Source organism: Echeneis naucrates, chromosome 24 (assembly GCF_900963305.1).
Source record: "Echeneis naucrates chromosome 24, fEcheNa1.1, whole genome shotgun sequence".
Lineage (NCBI taxonomy): Eukaryota > Metazoa > Chordata > Actinopteri > Carangiformes > Echeneidae > Echeneis > Echeneis naucrates.
Window position 1 is genome coordinate 10,927,690 of NC_042534.1, and position 22,306 is coordinate 10,949,995.

The 22,306-nt window shown below is 39.2% G+C and overlaps 2 protein-coding genes across 5 annotated transcripts; both read left to right on the top strand.

Moving 5' to 3' along the window:
- Positions 1-920: 920 nt before the first annotated feature.
- On the top strand, positions 921-5,672 carry fkbp6 (FKBP prolyl isomerase 6). 3 transcript variants are annotated; one of them, XM_029496807.1, is made up of 9 exons: positions 921-1,088; positions 1,573-1,690; positions 1,796-1,885; positions 1,961-2,163; positions 2,239-2,358; positions 2,471-2,668; positions 3,027-3,136; positions 3,418-3,511; positions 3,718-4,775. In XM_029496807.1, the coding sequence occupies exons 1-8, from the start codon at positions 975-977 to the stop codon at positions 3,494-3,496; spliced, it is 1,032 nt and encodes a 343-aa protein (XP_029352667.1). In that variant the 5' UTR covers positions 921-974; the 3' UTR covers positions 3,497-3,511; positions 3,718-4,775. The 3 variants fall into 3 exon arrangements, with proteins under 3 accessions (XP_029352667.1, XP_029352666.1, XP_029352665.1); XM_029496806.1 differs by lacking the exon at positions 3,718-4,775 and adding an exon at positions 4,893-5,672 and having other exon boundaries at positions 1,796-2,163; XM_029496805.1 differs by having other exon boundaries at positions 1,796-2,163.
- A 165-nt stretch (positions 5,673-5,837) lies between these two features.
- Positions 5,838-21,563, top strand: arhgap18 (Rho GTPase activating protein 18). 2 transcript variants are annotated; one of them, XM_029496803.1, is made up of 18 exons: positions 5,838-6,446; positions 12,248-12,494; positions 13,021-13,159; positions 13,942-14,024; positions 14,182-14,334; positions 15,138-15,201; positions 15,613-15,734; positions 16,542-16,613; positions 16,812-16,905; positions 17,107-17,198; positions 17,419-17,496; positions 17,621-17,780; positions 17,912-17,994; positions 18,104-18,310; positions 18,484-18,618; positions 19,447-19,574; positions 19,664-19,719; positions 19,890-21,563. In XM_029496803.1, the coding sequence occupies exons 1-18, from the start codon at positions 6,322-6,324 to the stop codon at positions 19,985-19,987; spliced, it is 2,136 nt and encodes a 711-aa protein (XP_029352663.1). In that variant the 5' UTR covers positions 5,838-6,321; the 3' UTR covers positions 19,988-21,563. The 2 variants fall into 2 exon arrangements, with proteins under 2 accessions (XP_029352663.1, XP_029352664.1); XM_029496804.1 differs by having other exon boundaries at positions 5,844-6,446; positions 15,616-15,734.
- The last annotated feature ends 743 nt before the right edge of the window (positions 21,564-22,306 follow it).

Genomic DNA, 22,306 nt, shown 5'->3' on the forward strand with positions numbered 1-22,306 from the left:
ATCTTTTAACTTGCTTACAAGTTAATCTAAGGTCTGGATATATCACAGTGGATTTACTCTGAAAGGCTCATGTTAACAGTGGTTTGAACTAACACACTTTGACTATTAGATAACTTCGTAAATGTATGGTCATTGTGAATATAGCAAAATAAATATCCTTTATTTAACAGTGTTTTTGTAACATATTCTGTAAAGTTTAAATATTATTTTGTATTTTTTCATTACATAAATCAAACTGTGATAAAATGACACCTGTATTATTCAGTGAAAGTCTGGATATTAAAATATATAGTACCAGTTAATCTATTCATTGATATTGTTTTAGTAGTGGGTGCAGTCAGCTATTTCTCAGTATCAATGCCAGTATAATGTTCATTATGAAACATACTAGTTTTGACTAATCTGTAGTCTTGCAGTCTCATATAAAGACAACTAAATAACAAGAATCCAAATCCTTTGTAACCGGATCTCTTCATTTTTGTCGAAATGTGTGTGGATTCTGTTGGTGTTAATGCTTAGGTGCTATGAAATATTCCCATCAAGATCACAGATGATAAATCTATCGGATTTACATTAAATATTTGCATGAAGAATTGTGTTTGTGTCTGTTCATGCCTATATTTACATACATGGTGATGCGTTCAGGGGTTGTTCTCCACTCAAAGGGGCATTCTCATTTAGACCAGACAGAAAACTCCCACAAAAAACAAGGACTTACGAAAAAAAAGAAAATAAGCGTGTGAGGGAAAGGGGTACAGACAGTACATGGAAAGTTTATAAACTTCAGATCGTCGCCTTTTATTTTACAACGGTAATTTATTTAACAGTAACGTACTGATTAATGAGTTTACAGGTAAGAGTCATGGCAGTGAAGTGTCCACCGGCTCGTCTTCATCAAGGTGTCGTGATCTGGCCAGGCGCCAAATCAAAGCAGGAGACTGCAGTTTCACTGTGAACGGCCCACCTCAGGTTGGATGTTTAATAACCGTCATAGAGTCTCCACTGCCGGAGAAATGTCAGGAAACGGGTTCATATCCAGCCTCCGGAGGTTCATGAACGCTGAGGAGCCGCCGACGTCCCGGAGCTCCGTAAGCTAACACAGCTAGCTGCTAACATGCTAATGCTAAAGATGAAGACAATCAAGTCTACAAACTAAAAGAAATAAAAGCTGTCCAAAATAATTAGTCAAATATCTGTAACATTACTCGCAAGCAGACTGAAATGTAGTCCCAGTCGTCGGTGACAAATGCAGCATTGATAAATATTTCTGCTTAAGTTGCAGGAAATGTTTAGTGAAAAGTCATTTTTATGTCTAATTATCTGAGATGGCTGTATCATACATACAAAATACGGAGTTAGATTTTGCAAGCAGTACACAATATTTAAAATCCAATAATCAATATTGTGAGACAAAGAAATGCAAAATGAATGAGAGCTGACAAAAAAACCCCACAATGTTCTAGCAGCCTGATTAACTAAGGACCAACTCTAGTCACACAGCTGAAACTGTGGTTTAGGGTTCAAATCCAGTTTCACTTACGATTGTGAAGAATGATTGTGATTCTGTTGCAGAATCTGTTCGATCCCCTACGCCAGCAGATGGATGACATCTTGGGAAATGGGGGGATTTTGAAAGAGGTGGTCCAGCCTGGAGAAGGCCCACCTGTACCCAGAGACGCTTCAGTACTGAGTATATACACATGCAGTTGTAGTTGCTCCAAGAGAGCTTTCAAAACTGTTTTTCTCCATGATGTTTTGCTCTGCTGTTACAAGTCTTCATTCTTTTCATACACAGTCCATTACTCTGGTTTCCTGGAATATTCGGACCGCCCTTTTGAGACCACTGCAAACCTCAAATACCCAAGGATGATGAAGTTAGGGAGAGGTCAGAGACCTCCTTTCAAGGCTTTAATTCTTTGCAAGTTATGCCCTACAGGATTAAAAATTATTGTTCATACAGATTTGACATTGCTTGGACTGGAGCTGGGTCTCTTGACCATGAAGAAAGGAGAGTTCTCCCGTTTCCTTTTTCAGCCCCAGTATGCCTATGGGGAAATGGGTTGTCCTCCATTAATCCCTGCTGCTGCAGTGATCCTGTATGAGGTTCAAATCCTTGATTTCTTCAACTCAGGACAAGTGGACGACTTTGTCTCATTGAGTCCGGTAAGGCTTCTGTTGTGTCAATTTGACAACAAAACTTTAAAATGAAATGAATTTTTACATATTTTCTGTCTTCAGGTGGAGCAGAGCACTGCTCCTCTGTCCTCGCTTCTTGAAGTTGTCAACACACTACGCAGCTTTGGCAACTGCTGTTTCAACCAGAACCACTATGATGATGCCAAAGATCGCTATAAGCAGGTAAACAGGTGAATTGCTCTTTTTAAATTTTTAGCTCGATAATCCGGTCAACTTTTTATTATTTGTAGTTCGAGCTACATGTATTTTCTATTGGGCTCTGTTTGGCACACAGGCAATCAGACTGCTGGTAAGCAGGGAATCACAGAATGGCATGGAGAAGGAGAAAATCAAGACAGCTCTGCTTCCTCTCTATCTGAACCTTTCCCTCACTGAGCTGCGTCTGGACAGCCCACACAAAGCCCTGAAATATGGCAACAAAGCCTTGGAGATAGACTCAGCCAACACAAAGGCTCTTTTCCGCTGTGGACAGGTTAGTCTGACCCTTTGTTAGTTTTCCAACCCATCAGATAAGAATCCCCACAGGACGTCCAATTCACAAGATTAAATGTTTGATTGACATGGAAAAAGATCGATGCAATAGATGTTCAGACATTTAAGCGTTTTTCAGGTTAATGCTAATGATAATTAAATATTTTTGTTTGGAATTAAATCCACACAAACAATGATCATGCACCTTTTCGTTTGTAAATGATGAATCCACATCTGTCATCTCATTGTTTTACCTATTAGTCACCTGTTAGCCTTAGTTTATTTTAAACAACTAACAATTTCATGGAGAGAACGTGAAGATAAAGTCCATTATTCCATTTTAATGTCACATCTCTCAGGCGTACCTGGAGCTGCATGAGTACGAGAGTGCCCAGGGTTGCCTTATAACAGCTCAAGCAAAGAGGCCCTTTGACAGTGACATCAACAACCTCCTGAGGAAAGTCACAATGTAAGATCAACTTTTTAATAGATTTAGCAATCCAACTGTTGGATATAACAGGAATAAATGTTATCAGGGTTGCAGCCATATGCAATATATATTTAATTTCTCTTTAGTACAGTTTATTTAAAATCTAAATTTTATTTGCTTGTATCTTTATCCATAATGCTATGCTTACTATGCTTTATCATATTTTTGTTGTGTGGTAAAACTAATATTTTTGTTAAAATCGCTAAGATAGCCTTAGCCCCAAGCTAACTAGTTATACGTAAATCATGGGAATTTTCCAGATCCTATAAAGACAGTTTGGACAAGCAGAAAGACCTGTACTCAAAGATGTTTAGAGACTGGAGGGGCCCAGTGAAGTAAATATGAAGATTAAAGGTAAGAAATCCTGTCTCTAGACAGCCATTTGCAGCATTGCCAGACCTGGAGTGTTTGAATTCTAACATAACACTGGTACACTCAAATTTTCCTGTATAGCTCAATAGTTTAGGTAGAGTAGATACCAATCTAACTCAAATAATGTAATAGATGAACCAAGTATTGTGGAAGATGGAATTGGTGAATAAAATGATTGTGTGTTGCAGATTAAAGAGCAAGCTTCAAGGTCCAGCACATTTTTCTCTGCAGCACTGATAACGCAGAAGGTTAAAATTTTATTGTTTTTGCTCATGTTATGAAGATAATGATTGTACAAACGTTCTGTTTGTTTTTTGTCAAGAAATTATTCTTTAAGTATTTGTTAATAATGTAGTTCAGCAGTTTTTTGTTTGGATGTATGCTTTGCAGTTTTTGCTTTTCAAAAAGTCATGGGAAATGGCTGCATTTTCTATAAGGTTGTCACGACTGTTTGAACTTGACTATGCAGTTTGTCCTGTGCTATTTTCCTGGGCTTTGTTCAAGTGATAATAGAAGACAATGTTTTCACTTGTAACATAATTTTTTTCTTTGTAGCTGAATTGTGAATTGAATTGAATCATAAATCATCCATTACTGCAGTGTTTTTGGCATTTGTATATAAATGGATGTGGTAAATTTTAAGATTGAAGTTGTAACCTGGGAATGAGCCTGTGAAAGATGTTTGATACAAAGGTTGAACTACTGCTAGATTATATGGTGATGGTTAGAGCAGAGCAGCCGTTTAATCTTATTATCAACAGATGGAGTGGGTGGTTGAGAAGAATGTGCAATATGCCGTCAAACCGGCTGAGAGGGAGTAATGCAGGCCCTGTGTTGCTAGGGGATGTGTGGGCTTGAGGATCATTGCAGGGTCCACAAGTTGTTGTTTGTACCAAGAGACACAAGGGGGCATATCTGAACCATCTGTCTCCCTCACATTATATGATGGGAAGAACATGTTGCTGAGGTAAAAAGAGAAGACGCATGAAATATTAGACATTAGACAAGTGAAGTAACTGTGGTATTAACCCATGAAAATATACATCGTTCCAAAATTAATAATTTTCTTGAGAATATTCTCTGAAATTCGTAGGGGCTCACGATTTAGATTCTTCTACCTTTGTGTGATCGGTCCCATAGTAAAGCTGGTCAGAAGGTGGACGCTATGACAAGGATACAGCCAGGATGAGAAAGGTGAAGATAGAATAATTATAATAAATAAATACATAAAAAAAAAAAAAAAAAAGAGCGATTAGAAGGCTTGAGTTGTGGGAAGGTGGAATGACAGAATCAGAAATGGGGAGTGGCAGATGGAGAAGCAAAAAAATCTGATTGACCTCTGTGGTTTATCCACTCATCACAGTGTGTGAGTGTTTTAGCATCGTCTGCCAGCACGGGACCAGAGGCTTGTGCGGTGAAAAACAGTTTGGACACAGGCACAGTCGGACACGATGGTCTCCAGACTGGCATACTACCTTCATCTGAGGTAAGGGATGTGTGATGGCGTGCCGATGTGAGGATAATGTTTTTCAGTTTTATTTGGTTTACATGTGGTTGTGTGTCCTTGATACCTTTTTTATGTAAGAAATATGGGCATTTAATTCACATTCATGTGCCACTGACTCTATATTAAACTTTCATAGGTTTCTCAAATCCAAAACAATCATTGAAATTACGAAATGTGCAAATGTTTTACTCATCTTTTACTGGATGATTTACACCCCTGCTCTAAATTTGTTGTGAAGGTTTGGATGACTAAGCACATTCTACTGCAATTGCATGTAGATGTAAAAATATTTGTGTTCTATATTGTAGTATGATGCTTCTGCTTTAGATAAAATATTCAGATTTTGTCCTCATGCTGAATTTATCAAAAATAATCATCATGGAACTTACCTATAAAGAAACATAATGCATAGATTTATGATTCAGCAGGGTCAGCATGAAGCAGTCAATCAAATATAAATGGATTGTTGAGAAGAAACAACTGATAGAATTCAGAGTCAAATATTACTAGTGCAAGCTAAGAGCGAAGGAGCAGTTTTGTCATCTGTGTGGGAGTAAAATTTGATCATGATTGAGAATTAAAAAGCAAATGTATGCTGTATTAATAGACTTGACATGTATTTGACTGCAGATCCTTTGTAGTCTGTTGTGGCTGAGGTCTCTTCCCCATAGACCATGAGTTTTTATTTGTTTTGGATGTTTTCCCTCTGAAGTTTGGGCTCCAGACTGATGGTTAGGACTGACTCTGACATTCAAGGACTAATCCTGTGTTAATCTGTGCTTGTTTTGGCACTATGCTGAGCTAGATAGTCCACAATCTGTAAGAACATGTTTCAGAAAAACTGATTCCCTTGTGTCAGCCAACATGGATGTGAACTTTCGCAAACATCTTTGCACATTTTACAAGTTGACAGCAGTCCTGAATGCTGTGTGTATCAGTGACTCTGAGCTTCGCAGAGATCTTTGCCAGAGGCATGTGTTATGGAAACATCCTCCCAGAGGTGATCAGCCCAGAGTCAGCTCATCTCACCAGCAGGGGTCGCCATCAGTCGTCAAGCTTCGGCCTGCGGCTGCGTCGTGGATTCACCAGTGATCCCGCCTCCGTCCCTCTCCGACCCGGCCTGAGGAGAAAGGAGAGAACCGGAGGGGAAGAGGAGGAGGCAGTCTGATGTCAGCATGAATCGGCACCACAGGAGCCCGGCGGCGGGCGGCACGGACGGCTAGAGGTGCCTCAGGAAGTGGAGGTGAAAGCGGATGCGAGCCGAGCGAAGACCCGGAGCCGAAACATGAGCCGGCAGGAGCAGCAGAGCCAGGGAGTGGTGTTAACGAGATACCACAGCAACGCCGAGCTGCTGCCGAACACTGGACCGTGCGCTCCGTCAGCCCTGGACCACGAGCCCCCCGGGCCAAGGTGGGACACAGTCAGGGTGCAGGTTAATGTCCCTCTGAAGGGGGCCGAGGAGCCGCAAGCTGGCTCCGAGAGAGAGCGAGGGATCAAAGGTCACAGTGATTGTGTTATTTGTCATTTGGAACAGTAATGCATTGTTCCAGAAGGATTAAATTAACCCACCACACTAACTCAGCTGTAACCTGGTTGGTCTATGGTTGACTTGTTGATTGATTGATTAATTATCTATTTATTGGCGGGGTTCTCAGCCGCAGTCTCTGGCACTGGTTCATGCTTTTATCTCAGCAGTGTCCGAATCAGCATATCAGCAGCTTCACTTTGTTATAGTTTCACTGAGATACCACTCTGGAACAGTACGAACTGTATGTATCACTAAACAGTGTGTAGTTTTGGACTTGGACTTTGTTGGACTGGTATAGGTTGAATTATCTTCCAGATCAATTTAAATCCTAAGGGCAAAACCCACAATGGCTAAATTTGTTTTTCAAATGAGTCTTTACTTCCGTTTTCAGATGGAGAATCTTTTACTGTTATTCAGGCAAATAAAGCAGATTGAAGACGTCACCTTGGGATGTGGGAAATTAAGTCCTACTGTTTATCAATCTATTTATCATCAAGTGAGATAACTCAACAGAATAATCAATATGATGGCAGGGCACTGTACACTACAGTAGATGCAATACATACAGTATACTGTATCTACGGCTGAAGTGGAAGTTGGGTTCATCCTGAAAAAATGCTTCATAATTTTGGCTGACCAGACATTCTCCATTTTCAGTAATCAGGCTTATTTTTCAGTTCTCATGGGTCTAGAGAGATGAAGACCATAAATCCAGCAGAAATGTACTTATTTAACAAGTTCATGATGATTGGGTGGACAGTGCACTGTCAGCAACCATCCAGGCTTGTTTTTACTGCTTTTGTTTACAACTTATTCTCTTGGTGACATGATAAGCATCTTCTCAGCTTTTCACAATGAGGCAACAAATCATCTGTAGAGCAGAGCTATAATTGAAGAGGTGATATCACAGGAAACACTTAATAGGAACTAAGTTCATATGGAAAGAACTGAACAGTGTCGTAGAGTGGACTTCTTTATTCATTTAGGACCTGTGTGTGTGGGGGTGTGTGTCTGTGCGCATTTGTATGTATGTATGTATGTATTCAGTGCATATTTAGACCAGGAAACAGCTGCTGTCAACAACCATGGTACAATAAAGGTAAACAACACAGTCCAGTTGCTTCATGTGTGTATGTGTTTTATATATGCAGTGTGTGTGTGTGTGTGTGTGTGTGTTCCAGATGGCTTCTCCTACTAGCTTGACAAAAAAAAAAAAAACAGCATCACATTACAGCCTGCCTTTGTCTCACCTCCCACAGCAGAGTGTGTGTTCATCCTGTCTAGGCTGACTTGAGGGCTTAGTTTTGTGGTCATTGTTTCCCCAAATCAGGAAATGGGAGACAGAAGGACAGACAGACAGACAGAAAAAGAACTCTTGGCCTTTAACTAGCAGCGGACATCCGACCTACTGAGCATTAGGTTATGTGTCCACTGGGAGTCTTGTACATATATAAGGGTAATTAAGATGAAAGGAGATTTAGGTGCTCTGAGAAGTCCAGCTTGGGATGTTTTATGTTGTGTTTTCCACTTTGATAAAGGAGAGAGTGGTTCCTGATGTAAAAAGTAGTGGACACACATGGTTCAAATAAATGTACTGTGTGATGCAGGAGGCCTCAGCAGTAACACAACACTGCACAGGAAATGACATATGCCGTAAGGAAGACGAGCAGTGAGGGGTTACAGGACACCACCGAGTCTTCACAACTGCGTTCTGCAGCACGTGCTGTCTGTCAGGGTGAACTGAAGTCATAACAAACATTAGAGAAAATGATGGCAAAGACAGACAGAGATAGATCGATAAGACTTTGAGCAAAATGGGTAAGCACATTATGACATAGATAACAACTTCAGATGATTCGCTCCGCTGCTGGGTCCTTGCTGGCGACTCTAACTGTGTGCTTGGGGGAACAGAGGCATGCTCTGTTTTCACTGAGGGCAGCTGGCACCTGTTGATGTAAATGGGCATGCCATACACACACACACTTCTCATCCTCTTCCCTTTTGAATTCCTCAGCTGTCCATTGTTCATGATCTATTTATGCCAAATCATTAAATCAAATCCAATCTTTTAACTGCAAATCCTTTAAGGGAACAGTTCAACATCTATTTATAAATTGATGAGAGTAAAGCACTCGTCGCATTATGAGTGAAATTGTTTTAACACTCACACAAATTTAAATCATTTTAAATCTACAGGATCATATATTTCCTTTGTGCTATGAAAAATGTCTGAGAGTTGGGAGCACCACGTCACTGCAGCAATACTCACATTCAGGTGACATTGGCTTAAATAGTCGGCTGAGTTTACTTCCTCACATCCTGACTCATAATCAGCTCATTGGTGCAGAATTAGCTCTTTGCTTCTTGATACTGCTACCTTTCTCTCTGCACCTCACATTATGTAGTTTGCTTTTACGCACACGCTATCTGACATATTTAATCTTTGCCGGCACCTTGAACAAGCTGATAAAAGGTGTGTGCGCGCGTGTAAAAGTACAAAGATTAGGCTAATAACGCACTTGGCTGCAGGAGTGCTTTCCTCAGAAGGTCATTTGCTCATATATGTATGAAAGTATAACAGAGAGAGAAGGTGTTTGTTTTATTCACAAGGGTGGCCCAACTGACCTCTGAGTGTGTGGAGCAAAATCACTTATGCTGTTAGCTATATAAGACTTGTGTTTTCAGTATGTGTTGTGATCTTGATTTCCACATTTTATGAAATGGGCTATCTCCACTCACAAAAACACAAAAATCTCCCCACTGTGACCTCAGGCAACTTAGAGGAATCACACCTCTACTTGTGCTCTTCACAGATTTTCACTGACCAGCGTATCACCCACAGAAATCAACAAAAACAGATATGCCACTGACAACGCAAAGTTTAATTTTTAACAGGCTTGTAAATATATTTTCTTGCTCCAAAGGACTTTAGGTAAATGGAAAACAAGGCCCAGGCCAATCAGGTCATTCTGAACAAGTGCTTGTTGCATCAGAGGTTGATATTCAGTCTGCTGCAGTAGCTATTCCTTGGTGGCTGTGGATGTTTTTTGAGCCTCGGACCGATTTGAACCAACACTTAGGATGCCTGGCGAATGAGGGCATGAGGTGAATAGTTAAGGAATCACTTTTTTTTTAATTCTTTTGAGGACTACGAAAACGAATGTTTGTCAGTGTCTTTGTGCTTAACTCTGCTGTCAACATAGCTTGTGAAGTGTATCAGGGAACAAGGATACTTCTGCCATTCTTCACAAAGGTAAATGTTGCACTTGGTGAGCAGTTGAAGGCAATGAATATGTAAGGAGAGTGATCTGCTAAGTAAAAAATGCAAGAAAGCAGTTGGGAAGGGAAGACAAGGGCTTCAAATAATGAGGAAAAGGAAGACTGTATGTAGACGAGGTAGTGGAATTTGAGAGAAGTTTGTTGTGTTGGTGAAATACCCGATTTTCTTTGTTGAGATAAGTGTTCATGTCTATTTTTAGCTGGGCTTTTTTTTTTATCACTTTATTAGTATGTACACAGTGCACGCGTTTATGTGTGTGTGCAGGACAGGAAGTCCGCTGTGGTATGTGGCTTTGCCTCAGCATGAGCCCTCAGTGTAATACGCTGATAATACCAAATAAATTAATGCAGCCCATCAGTTTCTTGCTGTTCACAAGCTAATTTTATTCTTTTTCTGGCTTCCTTCGCTTCCTTTCCTTTGTCAGATGTGTTTGATAACTAAGCAATGGCAACAATTATTAAAGTATTTTGTGTCTGAATTTCACCAACTCCCCAGTGAGTTGGAAATCTTTAAACAATACCTTGTTATTGCCTTGTTTTTCAGATTTATTTTTTATGTTAATGAAGCAGACCCTTTTGATCAATGTTAGAGCTTCACTAACAAACCATTTTTTTTTCCCCATCCATATTCTTGCAAACCACCACACTACACCCACATGTGTTGCATTTTAAATGATATGTCGACTAAATGGCATTGATGTTTTTAAGGTTTCTAAAAATGGACCAGTTGTTTCTGAAGTATTGCTTAGTACTTTAGTCTGCAACATCTTGGTGTTTTTCATAATGTACTTCACATCATAACATATCACTGACATCTCCTCATCACCTCTTCGAAGTTTAAAAGAATCAAATGAAATTTCAGAGAATTTATTTAATCTTTGCTATCACATTAAACACTGACACATCCACTTCCACAGTCAGTATCTGTGCTGGGGCTCACATAAACAGCTATATATTTTTGATGATGGTGTGAGATCAGATTATGATTCACAAGTGACAGCATCGGTGATAGCCACCTCTCAGGCTAACTGGAATGGGACACAGACATTGCAGTTGGGCTTGAACTCTGACTTCTCAGTTTGCAACCATAGCTCAAAGTGGGAAAGGCTGAGAGTAACAGAGCAGAAGGAAGAGAGCGGAGATAAGGAATGTGCTGTGCAACTTCCTTTTTATTTGGACAGTTGGAAAAACAAAAAAATAAGAACCAATATTGAACACAAATCAGCTGTGCTTCGACCTGTTTCATGATCGATGTTGGAAATTTCAAAACAGTTACAGATATCATCTATCTATATATTCAAAGTGACTCCCTGCTGCTGTCAGTCATTAGCATTATTAATAATTATCATGAAATCATTATGTTTCTAAACTTTTTTTCATCTGCACTAATTTCACCTGTTGCCCAAGTCTAATTGATATGTAATATGTTTTATAATGCAGTTTTTACCAGTCACGCTTTTAACAGGTTGGGCACCTGTTGGGACCCTGAGCAAGAATCCAACAAATCTGTGTCAAGGGTCTCTTGATATGTTGTCAAAAAACAAACCAAAAAAACCCTACAGTTTACTGTCATTAGATTTTTTTTCATACATAAAATATCAAAATTGCATCAGCCTCTAAAATGTGTTTCCATTATATTGCTTTTTTTTTTTTTTTTTTTTTTGGGGGGGGGGGGGTCACTCAAAACAAAGTACAACACAAAGTAGCTGCAGCAGTGACACCCTGTTTATGAACATTGTGACCATGTGTTTGCCAGTGTGCATGCCTGCATATGACATAACTACACAATGACAGTCATTATAGTTAGACAACAAATGAGGTCATCCTAACCATAATTGGTTTGTTCTGCCTTAGCAAGGCTAGGCTAAACCACACTGGGATGAGCTGGCTGTGTTCAGTCCGAGCTGTGAGAGCTGCTATTCTTAGTCCCTGCAGATGTTGACTAGCTGTTTGGGAATTCAACACGCAGCTGGCTCGTCTCTAGCCAGAGTGTTTGACCGACTTCTGACTCACTGCCCGCTCTGCGTCTCCCTTTCCTGCTATTAAAAGTGCACAAATCTGGCATATGGCCTTAAGCATCAGACACCTTTTTATGAAGCACAGTCAGTCAGTTCTCAAACAATCCAACATTTATAATCCAGGAATATTTTTATGACATGGAAGGTGCTGTTATGAGGTATCTGTCATAACCTAATTGATAAGCAAAGTACAAAGTGCATAGCTACACAACTAGCTACATAACTATTATGCCTTGGACCTAGTTTCACTCTATCTGGGATTTCTTTTTCTTTCTTTCTTTCTTTTTTTTTTTTTTTTTTTTTTGCAATCATGTTAGCAAATCTCATGCAAAATAATCTGTGTCTTTTTAACTCTCTGCCCCCTCCTGTCAATGTCTCTCTTGCAGTCGTCGGACAGGTCACTACAATGTTCAACAGAACCAAAACACGCAACATGGGGACAGATACTGGCCTGCCTCTTCCCCCAGTATTACCAAAACCAGCAGCACTGACCCCTCGTCACTCCCCTATCAAAGCTCTGCATCTTACCCCAGGTCTCAGCTCCGCTCCAGCCCAAAGACTAACTCCAGCCCACGACACAGTCCCAGCTCCAGGTCCAGACTACAACTCTCATATCAGCGCTACAATTCTCAGGTAGTCTCTGTGATTCCTAAGGTCATCCATTTTTCACTTCTGTTTATTCCAGCTACCTACTTATGTACAGGTTTAGATCCTGCAGATCATTTGAAAGAAGATATTTTACTGACATTTCTAAGGTGTAATATAAAACTTTTTAATGCCTAAGACTGAAAACCTACCACAATATTTCACAGGTAATAGTGTTTTCTGATGTTGTGCTCCCTGCTATAAATTTCTATGTTGTACCTCTTAAAATTTTTACAGGTGATTTGGTTGGCAGGGTTACAACCGCAGTCATCACTCAGGTTATGAGTAAATGTGCCTTTTTTCTGTTTAGATTTTAGGGGTGTGTGTGTGAGTGATCTCAGAGTCACTTATGCATTTGGTTTTGAGTTATCTGCTTCCTTTGTCATCTTTCCACATAATGGAAAGTTCATTTTTATTTACCAGACAACCATAGAGACCTGGTATGAAACAGAGATGTACATTTGAAACTGTCAGTGATGAGATCCCCATCTTTGTGTGTCTGCATGTGTTGCAGGACTCTCTGGATGAACTCGAGATGGACGACTACTGGAAGGAGGTGGAGAATATCACTCACTCAGGAGGAGGAGCAGAGAGGGGAGAAAGTGGAGGAGAAGGGGAAGTTCAAGAGGAGGAGCAGCAGAAGGTTCCCGAGGGTAGGATACATCGTGCCGATGGATCTTCCCTCAGCTAAAACATTGGCAGCTTTATTCTTTATTTCGATCATTGCACCTTAGCGATATAAAGATTGAACTTGTGTGTGGTTGCAGATGTTGGATTGTGAACTATTGCACACATGAGCATGTAAAAGCTGTGCCATCTCTCCTACAGAGGAGAAATATACCCAGACTGACTTGCATCATAAGTTATCATTCTTTGTCTTTGTCGGTAACATTTTGTTGACACTCTGTAAGGCAGAAAACATCTGAAGGGTGATACTTGCAGCCATCTTGTGTCTCCTTGTGTCTGGTTCTTTCCTGTCTCTCTTTGGCGTCATCCAAGTTCCTTTGAATCTCTTTATGGTCATTCTGTGTCTCTTTGTGGAAAATGTTCATATCTGTCCGCAATTTACTTCTCTTTTTATTCTTGCCAGACTTTATTTTTTTAATTTGCAGGTGAAGTAAGACTCTGTGTTCTTGTAGTAATTTTTTGTCTCTTTTTGGAGACTTGATGAGGTGGTTTGAGGTGATAGTTGACATATAATGCCTGACAAAAATGGTGATAGCTAAGACTGGGCCTCTGCTCCCTTGTACATGACGGATGCAGTTCTTTTGTATATTTTAATGACTCTGTTTATGAAGACTATTGTTCTCTGGCATAAACACACTCTTCCTGTAGATGGTATGTTCTCCAGTTCTATGTTTTCTCCTTTCCCTTTTGTCAACAACCAACCTGAAAAAGTCCCATTTGAATTTTTCCCTCTCATTGTTTCTGTTAGAAGGTGAGCAGGAGGAAGCGTGGCTTACACAGGCCGGGCTTGGACGACTGTTCGACGAGTCGTTGGCAGCTGACCAGGATCAGGTGTTGACCATCTATCACTTATTTTGTTTAAAGAGGCCTGGTTGAGAAGTTTGTTTTCGCTTTTGCAGTTCTAAACTTTGAATGAAATATCAGCAGTATCACACAGAAAAGAAGTGATAGATGTTTAGCTGACTGACATAATTGTGACTAATGACAGGAAGAAGACAATGCAGTGTTCCTGTCCACGCTAACCAGAACTCAGGCAGCAGCTGTTGAACGTCGCGTGACATCACTACAGCAGACGCTGCTAAGGCGACGTAACCGACAGCATGTTCCTGATGTGAGGGATATATTCAGACCTCTGGAAAAGGTTAGAAGACAAACACTAAGATTATAGATGTAGATGTGGTATCTGAAAGCCAAAGAAATAAAATTTACTGCTTTTTCCAACTCTTTTACTAGAAACCGACAGATTTAAGGAAGTATGAGATTAATGTCTATGTGCTTAATATAAAGCCAAACAGCCATTTGCTAAGATAAACAATAACATGTTAAAGTTAAACCAGCTATCCAGGCTGTCACAGCAAGAAAGTTTATTTCCCAAAAGTTGCAGCATTCCTATCAAATTTGTGATTATTATTTTCTATCCAGAATTGTGATAATTTGTGTCTCTAAATCTGTTGATGTGGTTGTGAGGGACAAGAAAAAAAAATTCAGCTGCTTGATACAATCTTTTTCTTTTTTCTGAATTGCGGTTTCTACCGTAATACACAGATCTAACATTTCCCCATTTTTTTGGAACAGGAAGTGATTGCAACTTTGCCAACTTTGCAGTTGTTGTTACTTCTCCAGTATGGCCGTAATCAGGATCCAATTGGAAAACAGACTTTTATGAGCACCAAATCATAGTTATGCAAAATAAATTTCTTTTATTTCCCCATGTGGGGTTGACTGGATTTATAATAAGCTGTTTTCATCTCATAGTCTTTCTATAGGCTTATTTACTTCCACCTTGATGAACATGTTGTCCACTAATTAACAGACAGGATAATATTTAACATGAAAAAATGTCCTGTGGAGAGTGTACTGTTTCAATAAGTGACCTGTTGAAAATTACAAATTGCACTGTATGCTGTACACTTATGTGTCCCTGTGTTGTGTTGTGTGCTACAGGATGAGCAACGTAGTAAAACCAAAGGGGGAAATGAAAATGGACAAAAAGATGTTGCTTCAGCAGGTATATGCAACATACTCCCACAGATACACACACACACACACACACACTGAGTCATAATGGAGAACAACTGAGACCCAAATGAACCCCTGCCTAGCAACTAGAAAACAGTCGTGATATAAAAAGCATAACAGTGAAGTATTTTGAAGATGCTGCCACAACACAATCATATTTCCATTGTAGGTCCAAACAACATTAGAACAATCTTGCCTATCTTTTCCTATATTGAAATTCAATGTAAAATGTAAATATCCACTAGTATTGTATATAAAGATAGGGAACAGTTCCCTTTTTCTGTCTTTCTGTCCTCCTTACACAAACACAGGAATTAAAATAAATGAAAACACACTGTCTGACTGTCTCATGCAGTTTATACATGTTGTATTTCTTTGTGTGTGTGTGTGTGTGTCTCAGCAGAAATGGAGACAGAACTGAATGTTGAAGTGGCATTTTCAGAGCAAGCACTCACTTACAGGGACAATAAGCAGAGATTAAAGGTCACCACCAGGCCTCTTTCTCCTGACGACAAACTACCAGTGAGCCACATACCTGTACACACACACACACACACACACACACACAAAGGCTGTATACATACTCTTCCGTTCGTTTCCATTCTTTCTTTTTTTTTTTTTTGGTAAGGTACTCCTTATGTGTCTTTACTTGCACCGATTTCATACATTGTTTTAAAAAAGCCACTTTAAGTTGATTTTAGTATTGACAACTTATTCATTGTTGTGGGTGAATGACTAACAGAGACAGAGATCTGACAGTAAAAAAAAATCACTGCACTCAAAATTTTTTTATTGCATTAATGTTTGTTGTACCAGAGGGGAACATGATTAGATTAACAAAGAACATAATTTATCTCAGTGTTGACTATGCAATAAATATGTACTTGTCTTACTGTGTTGTTTTGGCATCGTAGGGTAATAAAAACCGAAGTTAAAGAAGTCCAAGTAATATAAAATCCAAAAACATACACTAGAATATAATGTACATAGTTATGTAGCCACATACAAACCACAACAATACATTTGACATATCCACTATGGCCAACAGGTTGTGTTGCGTATGAGCAGGAAGCGGAATTTGTGTGTCTAAGCAGTTTGAAACTTGGTAGGTTGTGACATCTAGTGGTTGAAGCTGTTATAACACTGACCTGCTGTTGGATGTTCTGAGTAAAGGTGTATTCACCACATACATTTCAGTTGATCCAGGCCACAGACATTCAGGATTCAGTGTAAAAGTTATGACAGTCAAACATAATTTGAGTCTTAGTTTCCTCCCCTACAGTCACTCGGGCCCATCTGTCTCCTAATCTCTTTGGGTTTCTCTTCTAGGACTTTAAGCTGCTGCGAGATAAAACAGGTCAGACCAGAATAGGAGATCTGTCTCCTCTGGATATGAAAAAGGTAAGTGACGCTATTGTGTGATGACATAATATGATTGTCTGTGGGCAGGTGTCTGTCTGTGTTTACATGTCAATTTTATTGTACCAATAGTCTTAACCCTAACCCTAAACTTTCCAGTATTAGGAAAGTGAATAATTTCTGTTCAGTTTCTACATGCAGCTGTTCAGAACTCCCTACCTTTATGTTTTAATCTTCCAGGTGCGGAGACTGGCGCTTGTAGAGATGACTGCTCTGTTTGACACTGCTGGGATTGATCTGAAGGCATACAAAGCTGTTAAAGTTAAAGCTAAAGGTGAACACAAACACAATATAAACACAGAAATAAACAACTGGCGAGGCTTTGGCTCTCCAGGTAAACACACTATGTCCGCAAAGCCTTTAGACATACACACACAAGCAGCTATATAACACCAAATAGTGCAAAACGTCTTTTACTGTCAACGTGTTCAGATAATTTTTGTGTTTTACTCTGTATTTGTGCTTGTGTGTGCAGAAAGTGGTCTTTTTGCTGTTCCCCTCACTACTTTACTGGAACAGGACCAGAAGCGGGCTCCTGGGACCAAAGTGCCATTCATACTGCAGAGGGTGAGCACTCCAGCCAGTCACACTGTCAGTCATTGACTGTTCATTAGCAAATATATTCATAGTGATGATCATCTCCAGCAACATGCTGAAAGACCTTACTGAATTTCCAATATTAATCTCACAATTTCTTACTGACAATTACCATGAAACGCTGTGCTGTTATTGTTACACTTTCTTCTCCTGGGCTTTTTTATTAAGCATGTTCTTGCTCCTATTCTAGCTTATCAGTCATATTGAGGAGGAGGGATTAGACACAGAGGGGCTGCTACGGATCCCTGGAGCGGCCACTAGAGTCAAGGCTGGTTAAAATATTTGACACACACACACAAATACAGTAATGTTTATTAAAAATAAAAGTAAGGGCTATTATTCTTTTACTGACTGTGTTGGGATGAAGTGACTTGATTCTGTCCCATATCCAGTCACTGTGCCAGGATCTCGAGTCCTCCTTCTATGATGGGATGTTTCCATGGCAACAGTTGAAACAGCACGATGCTGCCAGCCTTCTGAAGCTGTTCATCAGGGAGTTACCCCATCCTCTGCTGACTGTGCAGTACCTCAGTGCATTTATTGCCGTCAACAGTATGTACCCCATCTGTTCATGAAGTATCCTGCTCAATTGCTTTACAGTTACAGCTGTAAAGTGTCACAGCTACATTATCAGCCAATGAAGTGAAAAAAACATTTTTGTGTGCATCTGCATGCATTAACAGAGCTACCCACAAAGAAACAACAGCTGCATGCTTTGAACCTGCTTGTCCTTTTGTTGCCCGAGTCCAGTCGTGATACTTTGAAGGTAAATGAACTCTCATTTTCAAACATGCTTCATTTTTACTTCAATAAATTGTGTCCTTATGGGGAACTCTAAATTATTGACGACTGTAAATTTCTTTCTACCTTCCCAGGCATTAGTGGAGTTCTTCCAGCGTGTAATTGACCATCAGGCCAAGAATAAAATGACACTCAACAATGTCTCTGTTGTCATGGCACCTAACATCTTCATGTTCAAAGGCTTCCGCTCCAAGGTTACAGAACAGCAGGAGTTCTCCATGGCAACCAGCACAGCCAACATTGTTCGCCTGTTGATTAGATACCAGAATCTCCTATGGACAGTAAGGATATATGATGTATTCTACCTCCCTAAACACCATTATAAACAGACACAAGATCTGAAGTTCACAGTCCTCATACAAATTCCTCATTATTAAGCTTTCCGTGGGGTGTGAGTGACAATGCTGTACTAAGGTTAGCCCATGTCAGTTTTCTGTTTACATTGTGTCTCCAGATCCCAAAGTTCATTGTGACCCAGGTCAGACATCAGAACATGGAAAGTCAGCGGAAGCAAAATAAGGAGAGAGCTGTAAGAAAGCTGCTGAAGAAGATAACCACTGATAAACCATCTGATAAGGCTATCCTTGAGGTAAGAGATGATGACCTTTTTTGAGAAATAGTTCTTAATAATCTCACCAAGAAATATGTAAATACAAGGATGTGGTTCTACATTTAATTCCCAGAAAATGTAGGATTAGTAAACCACCTGACACATACCAGCATTTCCATGGCTGCACGATAGTGCATTATACTGTAAATGTGTTTATATATATATATATATATATATATATATATATATTTACTAAACAAATGGCATGTTAGGTGCCTAAGTCAGGGCTGCATGAAGTGTGTCAATACACATTTTCATAATGACAATGCAAAGCAACCCTAGTTTAAGACTTAATAGCTGAATAGAAATACTGAGTCAAAAATACTCGGATGACATTTTAATATATCTAAATTTAAATACTGTGCTGCCCTGAGCAGGTTGTATTTTTGGTCAGTTGTGTAATAGTGACATCTCCTGGTGCTGGTGCTCACATAATAAAGAGAGAAAATTAAAGAAAGCTTCTGAAGAAATCAGTAGAAACTAACAAACAAGTTCCTCTTCAGTATTTGTTGGGATTTTTGCTTTTAGACAGCACAAGGTGATGCCTCCTCACTTGTACCAAATCATCAATGTTTGCATCAAACAGGCTACTGTATTCCAGTGACTGTCTTCTTTTCTGCCAATAAACAGTGGTAGAAAATGAGCTACTGGGACCTGAGCACTTCAGCTATTTTCTCAGCAAAGTGTTGTCATATGTGACGTGTTGTGCTGAGGACAGTGTTTTGGACACTGATGTAACTTTTACAACTTGTTTATGGTGTGCGATTGACTGCATGTCCCTCCTTATGGTGTGGTGTCTGTGTTTAGAACCAGGAGAGTTCAGATGGTTTTATTCGAGTCCATGCCCCGCAGTTCAGTAAAGTGTCCATGGCAGTTCAGCTCACTCCAGAATTGCTGGCTGCTGATGTATTAACACGCTTCATCAGCCACGACAGGTAAAATATGTTTTCTCACACAGACACACAAACTAGCAATATTTGCCCTTGTCTATGCCTTCTTCCATCCTCTTTCTTTCTCCTTCCAGGTCAGTGACAGTGAAGCGAGAAGAGTTGTCTCTCTATGAAATTGGTGGAAACATCAGTAAGTTCAGCTCCTACTAAATGAATTATTATTATTATCGTATTATTATTGTAATTAATAATTACAATATTTACATTCTCCACTGCCAGCAAAGAGCCTAGCATGTTAAATCACTGAATTAACAACATATTAATAAACATATTTATCTGTCCGTCTTCTCTTCCTCTAAGAGGAGAGATGCCTAGATGGGGAGACATACATGAAAGACCTCTTCCAGCTGAACCCAACAGCAGAGTGGGTCATCAAAGCTGTGCAGCGATGGACTTGATGCCGGACTGCTCCCTGTTCTTACAAGAGCGTGCTACTGAGAGGAGACACCACCTGGTTCTCTGTGTTTTTTGTTGGTTCTGGACCGGTCATTTCATAGCATACAGCATTTTTAACATAGCCAATGGTTTCGTGCATTTCGAAGAATGTTAATATTCTACTTGAGGACACATATCCTAAAATGTGTGGTAATGCATTCCGTATCCTGTCCTTTACATAATCAAAATCCCAAACAAGGATAAAGTTAGCGTTAAAAAATAACGCTAAAAAATAAAATAAAATAAAAGGGTAAGAAACTTTTGGGGTTGTTTTGTCCACCCATTCTTATGCGGCTCACTGGAAAGTTCACCTCAGGTACCATGAGCCTGAAACACTATTCAGTTAAAAAAAAATAAAATTTAAGATATCTCCATGTTATCATCACTGGGGTTAGGGTTAGGTACAGTTGGTCCCAACACTCGAGTCACAATATTATGCGTCATAATATTGTGTGATTTGTAAGTATTTCCTGTGTATACTGTGATTATTACCACTACCACTATATCACTTTATTTGCAATAATAAGGTAAAATAATATAGTCTGCAACAATAAAATATTCTGTTAAATTGTAATTCTGTTAAAGCATCAGTCTTCTGTTGCTTGACGTCATTATGCAGATGCAGTTCACTATAGGGAAGAATGAATGAAAATTGGACTGAATGGATGTAACTTGGGGGTCCTGAGCTGAACTGCTGTAAGCTATCTGCGTGAAGGGCCGCTTGTGCCCCTTGTGTGGCACAAGGAGAGGTTCACATCATTCAGCACAAACTAGTCAAAATGTCTCAAGTTCTGAGTTTTCCTGATAATTCTGTCATCGACCAGGGCATGCAATGAAAACACTGCTGTTTTTATGGTACATTAACTTTGGTGTACATTCTAACTTTTTAAAACTGTGGATGTTTGAGTGTGTTAATATGTGACTCCAACTGAACTGCACCACAAAACTTTTTATATAGTCTATGTATGTGTGGGCAAGCTGATATGGAATCAACCCAGTTATTTTTCTTCAAGGCTTTGTACCAAAGATGTGATCAATTTAATAATTTGGAATGATTAACATGTAATCAGTTTAAATTAACAAAAATAGCTTTCTCACTGTACAAATGGCCTTACTAAAATTATACAATATATCATAATGGGTCCAAAGAGTATTTGAACACTTACGCTTTTGGCATTTGTTGTCTTGATTTTTGGCTCTGTTTTCTTCTCAGTCTAGATGTCATGTAATATAATATACTGGCAGTAGTTGAATTTTGCCAGGAGTAGAAGGCTTCTATTTTTATCTTTTGCATACAGAACAAGCCTAATCTGATTCTGTGTGGTTTCTCACAGTTTCAGCAACCTGTGGATGATCATATCTACACCACAACAATATTTTCAGATGTTGTGTCACTTCTCTAATAGTTTAAAATTTGTCACTCCCTGCCTTATATTATCTTGTTTACTGTAAATGTTTTTGTCTATATAATGATTTCTTTGTTTTATTAATGTATCTGAAATGACAAGCAAAACAACTTGTAAATAAACATGCAGTAACAAATTATCAAACCTGCTGTTTAATTTGTATGTGATGGACTTAACAGTGTGCATGTGTGAGGAAGAAATGTTTAGAGACTGCTCTGTGATCAGTATTCTTACAGTTGGATGCCGTCTGACTGAAGAATTAACATTGTGACAATAAGTAGTTGTAAATTTGGAACTGATATTCTGAAGGTATTGCAGCTAATGTGCATAATTTTATACAATTTAATAAAAATAGAAATGCATATTTTATGCTTGAACTGCCACAGACCTCATAAAATCAAAATGTAATTTTTCAGCACTTGGCCTATTTTAATATTTATTTTAATGTACACTATTCTTGTTTAATGGCAGTAGGAAAAATATTTGTTTTTGCACTGAAAGGCTGTAGTTTTTTTGTGTCCTGTATATCAAATCTATCCTCTATACAATATCTATCAAGTATGTTGTTCTACATGCTAGTAAAAATTATTTCATGATTACAATTAGTTATCATGTCTGCAGGTGATGAAATGTAAGTTAATTTCCTCTGAGCTTTTCAAGTCCCTAAAATATATTTTAACATGGAATCATGTTAAAATAATATCAGTAGTGCAGAGCGAGTAGGCCTAGTTGCATGGCTGATACCGCACACTGATTCTGGTATGTATATTTCTTTGATCATACACTTGTAACAATCGTCTTTCCTCTTTTGGTGTTGCTAATAACATGCAAACCGCACACACGATCAAGGCTGTGTCTCCATAACGTGTCCCAGTG